At 37.8% G+C, this 11,229-nt stretch overlaps 1 protein-coding gene across 1 annotated transcript; it reads left to right on the forward strand.

Annotated features, from left to right (window-relative positions):
- The first annotated feature begins 712 nt into the window (after nt 1-712).
- Nucleotides 713-9,303, forward strand: LOC134841413 (serine/threonine-protein kinase Sgk3-like). Its single transcript, XM_063857388.1, has 6 exons — nt 713-1,368; nt 2,904-3,023; nt 3,399-3,559; nt 4,096-4,338; nt 4,677-4,888; nt 8,855-9,303. Exons 1-5 carry the CDS (start codon nt 859-861, stop codon nt 4,876-4,878), a joined length of 1,236 nt encoding a protein of 411 aa, XP_063713458.1. The 5' UTR covers nt 713-858; the 3' UTR covers nt 4,879-4,888; nt 8,855-9,303.
- Nucleotides 9,304-11,229: the final 1,926 nt, after the last annotated feature.

Raw genomic sequence — 11,229 nt, forward strand, 5'->3', positions numbered from 1 at the left:
ATCATAAGAACTGATATGAAAAAAAAAACCTTTTTAAAATTTTACCCAAATTAATTCAACAAACATGCAAACACCATTTTATTAAAGCAAGCTATGTTTGAAAAGTAGATACATCCATAGCTCAACAGAACGAAAAAACGCTCTGAAAGTGTTTGCACCATATCTTTGAGAACCGAATTGTACGAATCAATGCGAATTGTTTTTCTTAGCATTTGCGGCCTATGGATGTCCCAGCCCGAATGGTGCTGCGAGAACTTAGCTCTGTTTTCGTACAAACATAGTTCGGTTTATTAGTCAGATGATTCAGTTGTCGGTTTAATTTTTTGTTCGCTCTGCTTTTAGTCATAATATGAAAAAGTAGGGCTGACCAGGTATAGGCTTGCGTTCATTATTCAAGTTGACAGTTGAATTATTGTGTTTGAGTAATTGTTTTCATTAAAGTCAGTGAACTATTACGATTAACGCTTAATAATAACATAATAACTGAAAAAAGTCTGCAGGACCAAAACTTTCAATTATATGAGCAAACAAAGACTGCTACTCACTCCCTTTCTTATTTGAATATTTGACTAGAAAAATTACTGTTTTTGAATGGCAGATTGGTTACATTACTCTTTTCATCAAGCTTGCATTTTATAAGTTTTGTATGAAGCTATATTAAAATGTTACTTCAAGTTCTTTGCTCCTTTGATTGTTTCTTATGACTTGATGTCTGATTTTTTTAGATGAATATTTAACACAATATTGAAAACCAAGAGAGCACATGCTTCGAATAGTTTCAATTGTATACGCGTATAAACTTTTTCTTTTGATGTATTTTGACTTGAAAAAAAGTTAACTTTCAACTCATTCTTCAAAATGAGCGATGGTTACGAAATTGTCAAAACTTCCAATGAAAAGTATGTGTGTTACAAAGTTCACGTAAAAAGTGATGACGAATCATGGTTCATACTAAAACGCTACACCGAGTTTCGGAATCTTTACAAAGAACTCAATTCTAAATTTCCAGACGCTAAATTCAAAATTCCACCGAAGAAATACATTCAAAAATTCAGCAAGAAAGTTATCGACGAGAGAGTTAAAGGATTGAATCTTTTTGTCGGCCAGGTTTTTATGACCCCAGGTGCCTTGGAGTTGGACAGCGTGGTGGATTTTTTCGACCTTAAAAAAGCTTTCAACAACAGCGACCAGATAGATTCCGAGAAACCTCTTTCGGAAACAGGGCCCGAACACGGCGAGGAAACCACCTTATATGGAAACAAAATGGATCCAACAGACTTTGAACTGAAAAAAGTGATCGGAAAAGGAGCTTTTGGGAATGTATTTCTGGCACAGCATAAGGAGTCTGGAAAACACTATGCTCTCAAGGTATACTTTTTCTAGAATATATAATACTTGGAAAATGGGTCCCTTAACAGACCAAGTTAAGATCCTTCACACTTAATTATTGTTCCGACTTTCGATACGTGCTCGGGGTGGGTTTTTTTTTCTTCAGACAAATTTCGACTTTTTAACTAGCCATTTTTGACGGAGTTTTTTTAATATCATTCGAAAGGTATTGTTGTCCTGAGCTCAAATTTGAAAAGATATTTCACCTGTGATCATTTTTCGTAAAGTTACGGAGGTTTAAAGATTGCCATTTTGGCCAATTTGGTACAATTAACGCGCGATATATTTCGCGCTATTAACGCGTAAGCGGAGAGTTAATCCGTCTTAGAAATCGTTCCAAATTTGTTAAAAGAAGCTTATTTGCCATAATTGGTTTGTTACAAGGAGCGAAATTTATCCTTTTGTTCTTTATATGGCGTGTGGGGGAATGATTTTCATAAAAAAATTTCAAATTTAAAAAAATATATATATTTTTTTCATTTTGTTTTATTTCAGTGAATTTTTTAATGTTATTACTGCTCCATAAACCTTAAAAGGCAGTCGGAACATACAGGGCTTCGCCCTGATACGAGCAGTCTTGTTTTAATTGTACATTGCTAAATAGCACTCCGAGTAACTTACGGGATTATGTTTGGCTGAAACTCTGTACTTAGAACTTCGTCTCTCTTTACAAAAGCTTTGAGATGGAGGATTTTAACCTGATCCCTCAAAATTTAATTAAAATTGTTTTTATCATGTAAAGTCGACAACGTTTCAAAAACTTTGTTTGTTTCTGAACCCTCCTGTCGTCTCTTTTTGGAAAAAAAACATGAAAAATCTATATAGGCTCTGCTTTGATCAATGTCCGGAATTTGCTTTGAGAGATGACCGCAATTTTGGCATATTCGAAAAAACTGAGATCAGTCTTTTTGATATCCATCGAGTTCAAATTTCAATTTCGAGCAATCTAAATATAATACGGCAACTCGCAATTTAATCACTGCCGCAGTAGCGCCAACGTGTTGCGAGCTTGCCTACAGAACAAATCGTGTACAAGATTTGGAGCCGGTTATCGCTGAGAGGCCGTGTTGCGAGCTTAGCGCGATCACCGTTAACCTTCTTGAACTAAATTTCTTAGGTTTCAATTTAATTTCCAAACTCTGCGAGCTGTTGCTTTCCTTAAACTTTGTCCCTTGTATTGTAGAAGTGCAAAAATTGCGAAAATAACGTTTCATAAACTGTTGGAAAGTTTTGATTTGAAAAAACGTGATTTTTAGAGCATGCTCGCCCTGCAAACTCATCCATTACTACATCCATTTTGTGGATCTCAACAAAAATGATATCTTTAAAAAGGGATCTCAACAGAAGAGAAGGAGTTATGTCGTATGGTGTTTTTTCTCCCGATTTTGAAATCTCAGTGAAAGCTATTTAGTAAAAGTTTTTCTCTATTTTCCAAATTGCGTACATCAGTCGGTGTAGTCGGAACATGTGCTACTTGCTCAGAAATTGGCTATCCTCGTCTTATTTTCGTTCAGGTGCTGCAGAAGAGCAGAGTGAAGTCGCAAATTGAGAAACAACATCTGATGAGTGAGCGCTTTGTGCTGCTGAGCAACCTCAATCACCCCTTTCTCGTCGCTTTGCACTATGCATTCCAGGTTATATGAGCATAAGTCTGGCCGACGGGCTCCTTTTTTACTTCCACTCGCATCTGAATTTTCGATCCAACTTAAAAAGAGGTGCTCGGCTTTTTGGACAATTTTAAAACGTTTTAATACTAATTTATGGGGATATGATTGGGCGGATTCTGGATTTTAGCCTTAGGTTCTGGTTTAAAGCACCGTTGGCTCGTAACGCTATCTATTTTCGTCCGGATATGATCGGGCAACTGTGACAAACAAACAGTGTATTCAGCCTGAAAGTCTTTATGAGATCAAACTCTGATCTATCTCAATCCGCTCGGCTAAACATTTGTTCAAAAGCGAGCGTCAATAGACACAATTGTAAAGACATTTGTGTAATTGTGGCTTTAGACGCCGGTCAAGCTGTACTTCGTGCTTGACTTCGTGAATGGAGGAGAGCTGTTCTACCACCTGCAGAAAGAAAGGAGCTTCGGAGAAGAGCGGACCAAGTTCTACGGCGCCGAGATTGCATGCGCCTTGGGCTTTCTTCACTCGAGACACATTTTGTACAGGTAGTACTCTGCTCTTGCTCTTACTCTTTTTTCTACAGGTACATTATTTCTAAATTGAACTGAAGAAGAGCTCAAATGAGCGGTTTGAAACCGGTATAAAGACCCTAATTTGACTGAATTTTCAGCGCCGCAGGTCAATTTTTGAGAAAAGGCCAAAAAAAGCCGTTTTTAGGCAACTTTTGGAAAATTTCGACCAAAAAATCGCGTTTTTTCGGCGCGCGCCTTAGAAAAATTTTAAGGTCAGTCAGCCACAACTAGATATCTCGAAATAGAACAAAGGGGGGACCCTTTGGGTCGGCAGGGGGTTGAATCCTAAAAAAAGAACGTCAGAGCCCCCCCCCCCCCCCAAAAAAAAAAAAAAACCCGCTACTGCTTGAAACTCAGGCCGGTTCCACTTCTTGGGCTGAGTAGTGTTGCCTCACCCTCAACTGTTCAAGTTATTATTCGAGAAAGGGATGCTTAGATATTTTACCATTCGCCAAAACTCCTAATACTTCACCATTTTACCAGTAAATAAAATTCATTTTCGTTGCAAGGGACCTCAAACCGGAGAACCTTATTCTGGACAAGATGGGACACGTGATCATCACAGACTTCGGACTGTCGAAGGAACGGATGAACGAGCTTCCGAATAGCTTGACGAGTACGTTCTGTGGCACCCCCGAGTACCTGGCACCCGAAGTGCTCAGAGGGGAGTCCTATTCGTACCCGATCGACTGGTGGTGTCTCGGCTGTGTGATGTACGAACTGATGTTCGGAGCGCCTCCCTTCTACCACAAGTTAGTTGTGATGCAAAACAGAACTAACTATGAGATGAAATGTGCTAATTGAAAAAACTCCTAATTTTCACTAAAAAGCCGCAACAAAAGTGCTTCACAGAATTCCTTGAAGTTCTTTGGTCGCACAAAAAAACTTTCTTTTCTTAGAGTTAGACGAATTTCTTTTCTTTGAATTTGACAAATTTCTTTTTACGTTAAAAGACAGTTTTGAGGATTTTTAGAGGAATCAGTTCTCTTATTTGGAAACCACTGGTTCGAAGCAAAAACGATGAAACTAGTCAAAATAACGCAAAACAGTTCCGGAAATAATAATCTGCAATTCTGCTTTTTTTGCTCAGAGACCACATTGTGCTGTACGAGGCAATCAAAAGACATCCTCTCAAGTTGAACAGAAGAAACATACATCTCTCGCAGGCAGCGACTGACGTACTCTCCAGTTTGATGGATAAAAATCACTCTTTTCGACTCGGAACAAATGGTGGCGTTAAAGAAATCGAACCAGCACCCGTTTTTCCGGAATCTGGATTTTGCCAAACTTGAGGCAAAACAGGTAGAATGAATGATTAGGGGAAGTATGGTTCAATAAGCAAAACTTGGTTCAAAAAAATTCAAGATCATACCATATCGAAACATTCATAGACAAGAACTTTAAATCGACTATTCACTGATGACGACCGCTAATTTAGGCCTAGAATGTCATTGATTGGGAGAAGTTGAGATACAGTTTCCCGAAACGCGAAGAAAAAAAATAGCAATACACTTTAAGCAGGGGTACAATCAGGGGCGGATCTAGGGTTTTCTCAAAACAGGATATTTTGTCAAAACATGCCAAAAAACACGTTTTTAAGCACTTAATAGAAAATGTTGACCAAAAAATCCCATTTTTTTCTGCACTTTTTTTTCTGCACTTGATCCCTCCTCAAAAATAGTACAAACTGGCGTCAGCCAATCACAGAATGGAGGTGTGCCAAAAAAGAACCAAAGGGGGATCGTTTTGGTGGCGATGGAGTCGAATCCCTGAGGGAGGGGGGATTCTTTGACAACCACGCTCGAACCCCTGGGTTCCTCGACAACCACGCTAATTGGAAATGCAAGTATGCATTCCACGATAGTTTTTTGAGCAACAAGCAACAATTATCAGGCAATAAGTTTGTGCATTCGGGCAACCCGTACAGAAATAAAATAAAAATACAGATATGCCCAGGGTTATTCCATTTGTTGTGAGATTGCATATCTGTCCTGAACTGCATCAGACATGTTCAGACCTGGAAGATACAACAATTTTAATGTTACGCAAAAAAATAAAAATAAAGATATGCCCAGTTTGAATCCATTTGTTGTGAGATTGCATATCTGTCCTGAACTGCATCAGACATGATCAGATCTAGAAATTTGTTTTTTTTTGAAATTTTCGAATGGATTCTTAACTTTTGTCACGTGTCTTGTTTTTTTTTTCGTTGAAAATAGTTATTTTAACAAATAACACGAAAACTCGTTTAAAATCACGTCCTTGTTTTCAGTTTTTAGTGAAGGCGTGGGTAGTAAATATGAACGCCGAAAAACGCTATTTTCTGTTGTAATAACAAATTAGATCAATTGGGTCTTTTCTGTTTCAAACTTCTGGAAAAAAAAATAAAAAAACGGCGGTTGTCAGTAATTGTGGTTCATCTCGTATGTACTTATAAGACTAGAAAGCTTCGTTGTTATTGATATTTCGAGAGAGTCGCCTTAAACACATCCTTACTTCTGGAAACTAAGCAATTTTTGACCACCCTGAAATCAGAGCGATAAAATCTATGGAAGAATTGAAAGAACTAGGAGAGGCTATGAAAGATGACCACCTAAATGAGCCGCCAATTGTTCCAAACTTTTCCCCTTTGGAAGATCCGATTGTTTTGATGTATAAATGTATTTTCAGTTAAATATGGAAGTTGGCTTTGCAATCAAATCATTAGGTCAGAGAAGTGCTCTAAGTTTCTTGAAAACCGACATAAAGATAATCTGGAGTGCCTGTCGAAGAAGTCAAAGGAATCTATGCTCTTTGCAGAATAAGCGCAGCTGAGTCTCCATGCATTCGATTTTGTAGCTGATTACTTGGGCTATAGTTAGGTTATTGATAAGTCAGAATTTTTGATCTTCAAGCAATGCGAGGTCAATGAATTGATGAATCTTCAGGCAATGCGAGGTCGATCAAGAGTCGTTTGTTTTGGAATTTGAAAGCTTAAGCAAGTTTTTGTAGTAATGTTAACGATCATAGAAATATATCCACTGCGCGAGAAGTTTCTTAGAAAGACCCGGAGACATCTTTTCCCCTAAGAATATAGCACTTGAAACTTGAGCCCAATTTTTGTTGCTTTGGATTTTGTCGAGGTCAATCTATGATTACGATTGCTTGTATCTATCATCATACCTCAGGCGATCTCTTGCACTTTTCAACCTCAGGCGATCTTTTCAACCAAGTTTGAGCATGCATGAAAGGGAATGCAAAATTGCGCACAATTTTCATGGCGAAAAACCAGATATTCATTTCGTGCCCAGGAAATTAAACATGACACATGAAGGCAAAAAATTTGAAGCTGAGTTTGTGGAGAAAAGTGTTTCTGTTATACGAGAGTATTTCTACAAATCGCAGGGCCTAAATACTTTACCGGTCATCACCCATATATCGCAAGGTTTAGTAAAAAACGTAAAAGATACATTGATGATAGAAAAAATTCCGATCGAAGGAATAGAGCATCTTTGCCTCAGAGACAGTGGGTCTACGCAAAATAATCTGCCAACAGTGCCCTTTTATGGTATTGACGAAGTTGAATGCGCAGAATTTGGAGTGGTCATATTTTTTTAGGGCTTTCGGGCTACGAAAAAGAAGAACTTGAGCCTTTTTTCTGAAAATTATTTCGAAGTCATGGGCACAAGTCACAATTTCTCAAAAGTTGAAACTATCTTTGAGTCAGAACACAAAGAAAAAGACATGAATCTTTCAAAAATTGACGGTGTTAGATGTCTTAAGGGTACCAAAGGGACTCTCGTTGCGGCGTGAGAGATGTCGTTATTTTTGGTTCTACTTCAAAATGCGACTTGGAAAGAAAGTTCCATGGCAGCACCAGGAAATTGATAAACTTTTCAGAAACTTTTGATAAACTTTTCAGAAACTTTTTCTGAGCCAAGAGAATAGCGAAAACAAGCCATATGTTTTTGATTCACAAGATTATCAAAATGTTTCCCCAGAAGAAGAGGAAATGCCCAATTCGGATGAAATATACTCAAGTTGGGAGATCTGGAAAAATTGAAAAAGAAGGAACAGAAGTATTAACAATATAGCAATTTTTTGAGCAATATAACTCAAAATCTGACTAATGGGCTTTTCTTCAGTTTCCACCCCCTTGTTTTCTCAAATTCAATATTTGAAAATTTTTAAAAACGACTTCTAATGTTATAAGCAGCGTTGGGGGGTTGGAAATTGGAAAAGAGCCCAATTATGTGGTTCATTGTCTTGTTCTTCAACATCTGGCAAGTGTTTTAGTTAAAATATTAAAAATAAAACATTTCAATAAATCTTTTAAACAGCTTGTTTTTTCGCCTTGTTTGCAAAAGAAATTGATCAAAACTGTTTTTAGACCCTTGAATTGATCTGCCCCGGAGTCTTTTTGAAATTTTATTGAGTGGAAATCTATCCAACAAAAACTTGGAAACCAGATCTCAGCATCTTAAAATCTTGCCTTTATCAGATCTTGTCCAGACATGGTGCATGTTTCGTTTGGACATGGACATGTCTGAATCAGGACTGAGGCAGGTATGGATTCTATCACAAAAGCAGATCTGCTCAAGGCCTGATTCAGACCTGGGGCACACATGGGTCAGACCTGGTGCAGATCTGTTCAGATCTGACCCATATATGTTCCAGGTCTGAATCAGACCTTGAGCAGATCTGCTTTTGTGATAGAATCCATACCTGCCTGAGTCCTGATTCAGACATGTCCATGTCCAAACGAAACATGCACCATGTCTGGACAAGATCTGAAATAGGCAAGATTTTACGATGCTCAGATCTGGTTTCCAAGTTTTTGTAAAGTACGGGAAAGTAAAAATTTGCCTAAGATAGATTTCAGGTTAAAACTAAGTTTATCCTCCAATTTTTTTCGGGTAGGGGAATGCTATCTGCCTCTTTTCACACATTCCGTACACTTTAAATTCTCATATAAGAACTTTAGCTTTGAGTGCTGAGAAATAATGAAATGGAGAGATGAAAAATTTCAAGGTATGAAAAAACTGGATTCCGAGAAATCCAAATACAGGGCCACTAAGGGTTAAAAAGAGCATGCTGTTGTATCGCCCTCAACAATCACACATAATTCATCTTGAAAAATGATCAACTTTTTGAGAGGTTTGGGAGAAAGTTTGGGAGAAACTAATGAACACATCATTTATATTAATATAGCTAGTTTTATGAGTTTAGGTACGCTAAATGTTACATTTGATTCAATTTTGAAACACATTTATACAACCTATTGCATAGATTGAAGCACCGTTTGTTCCCGGAGGAGATGACGACTATGCTGGCCATATAGACCCGGAATGGACCGAAATGTCAATTCCGGAATCGGTAACGGGGAAGTTCAACAACCGTTTAAGTGTTGCAGTTTCACCATGTACAGGCAGAGGTTTTGAGGGATTCACGTACAAACGAGTCGTACACGATTTCGACTGAAACGTCCAAAAACCTCATTTCTAACTTTTTATATAAAAAAGTATAATGGAAAACTAACAATTTTATTTTGCTGATACGAATAAATGTCCAAAAATCCCGATTTGATTTATAACATTCTTAAGATTATCTTGGAAAACTAACAATTTCCTTTTGATGAGACGAATGAACATTTCATCTCGCTAAAAATGGTCAATTAAACATAAAGTGCAAATTACAGGGCCTTATTTAGCATGACGGAGTGTATCGCTCTGCCTCAATTGAAAAAACAACCCACTCACCATTGATTTGTTGCTTTGAATTATTTTAAGTTTTGAAGTATTTTACAAAATCCAGTTTTTCCGACCAACCTCTTCTAATTTTTGTAATTGAATGAATGCTAATTTTGAGTAAAAAAACTTCATTACAAGGCGAGACATGTTAAGCAAAAAAATTTTTAAACAAAAGCAGGAAATCATTCCCTAAACGAATTATTTTATTGAGTCATGTTAATCACAACAACCTTTGAGTCGCTTCGGTTGTCTCGGTTTTTTTTCGGCCTGGCTAAATTTTTGTCGCGCCGGTCTCGAGTTGCCATGAGTTTGACTAATAGGTCGAGTCTTCAATTTATCTAGTCGTCCCCATCGCAACGGTTGTGTATCACGCCGGTTGCAGTGATTTGTTCGGCTCGCACCAAGCTTTAAATACCACATTTTTGTCGCACTGGTTTCGAAATGCAATTTTCGCCAATCAAGATAACCGAAGGTCTTACCATTTTCTTAAGTCACACTGGTCGCGATGGTAATGTGAAGCAAACCCGTAGCTCGAGGTGGCACCGATCTTAGTAGGAACCACGCATTTTCGTGAATCGCGCAATTGAAGTTATGATTTCTAATTTCTTTTATATTTGATGTATGAAGCAATTTGATGTAAGTATATCGAATGATTTGTTAAGGTACAAATGAAATTTTAAGGGTGAAAGTAAGCTTAAATAAGCTATTGTAAGCTATGTAGACCAAAAATCAAAAATTTTAAAACGGTTTTTCTCGACACTGGTGTTTTTTCAACACTTTTTAACTGAGATGGCTTTAATATGATATATCACTCAATCCAGTCCGATCATTATTTGTGGTACTTGATTTTGCATGGAAAACAAAAAGCAAAAAAAAACGAAAAGACCCGAATACAAAGTTCCTTGCCATTTTTCAAATAGTCGGAACAATAAGGTATAATGATACTCAGGTTCAAATGGAACAATATTATGATTTATTGTTTTTATTAGTTTTCATAATTTTAGTTTTGGCAGCAAAATTTTCAAATTTGTATTTGAGAGTAGAGCAAATTTTTCAACTCAATTTCTCTCAACTGCGATTTTTGAAATTTTATACCATTTATTGTTCGAGTCGGTCGAAACATTAATCGCAAAACTCGACCCGGGAAGCCGCAACATATCTGTTTTGGGTCGCGCAAAGTTGTGCAAATGATTCGGTCGCACAAAGTCGCAACATACCCATTTTGAGTCGCAATGGCTGCAACATACCCGATATGAGTCGCAATGGTCGCAACATACCCATTTTGAGTCGCATGGTCGCAACATACCCAATTTGGGTCGCAATGGTCGCAACATACCCGATTTGGGTCGCATGATCGCAACATACCCATTTTGAGTCGCAATGATCGCAACATAAGTCCCCGACCTCGAACCGGGGAAATTTTCTTCAGTAGCGTTTCTCTAGCTGTAGACTCCAATCACGTTACCATTAGAACAGGTTTTCTATACTCCACCAGGACATCCCAGAAGTCTTTGTGAAACTCATCCATATCAAATAATTTGGTCTGGTTATGATTGTAGAGACAAACATCCCAAAGTTTTTTTGAGCTCAACTAAATCAAATGACTTGGTCAGGATTTGGTCTGTAGAAACAAGTAGAAACAAACTCCACTGCATCATAAGACTCAAGGTATTCAAGAAGGCTGACTTATTCCTGCCGAAAGTTTTGCCCACTCTAGGGATTTCACTCAAGGTATATACGCTATGCCCCTAAGTAACTCTAGATTCTTGCGAAGAGCTCCAAAGGAGTTTTCGGTGTGTCCGCCAAATCAGAATTGTCAATCCGTCGAGTTGTTCATTGGTGTTCACAGGGCTATAGATTATCGTTGTTCACTGGAACTTGCCTGAAAAGTGGCCCAGATTTCACTAACCGTTA

This window comes from Symsagittifera roscoffensis, chromosome 1, assembly GCF_963678635.1.
Source record: "Symsagittifera roscoffensis chromosome 1, txSymRosc1.1, whole genome shotgun sequence".
NCBI lineage: Eukaryota > Metazoa > Xenacoelomorpha > Acoela > Convolutidae > Symsagittifera > Symsagittifera roscoffensis.

Excerpts from the sequence above, each read along its gene's own strand:
- LOC134841413 (XM_063857388.1), top strand. The coding sequence starts at position 859 with ATGAGCGATGGTTACGAAATTGTCAAAACTTCCAATGAAAAGTATGTG. Across the intron at positions 3,560-4,095 it reads TCGAGACACATTTTGTACAG|GGACCTCAAACCGGAGAACC; the intron begins GTAGTACTCTGC and ends TTTCGTTGCAAG. Across the intron at positions 4,339-4,676 it reads GCGCCTCCCTTCTACCACAA|AGACCACATTGTGCTGTACG; the intron begins GTTAGTTGTGAT and ends TTTTTTGCTCAG.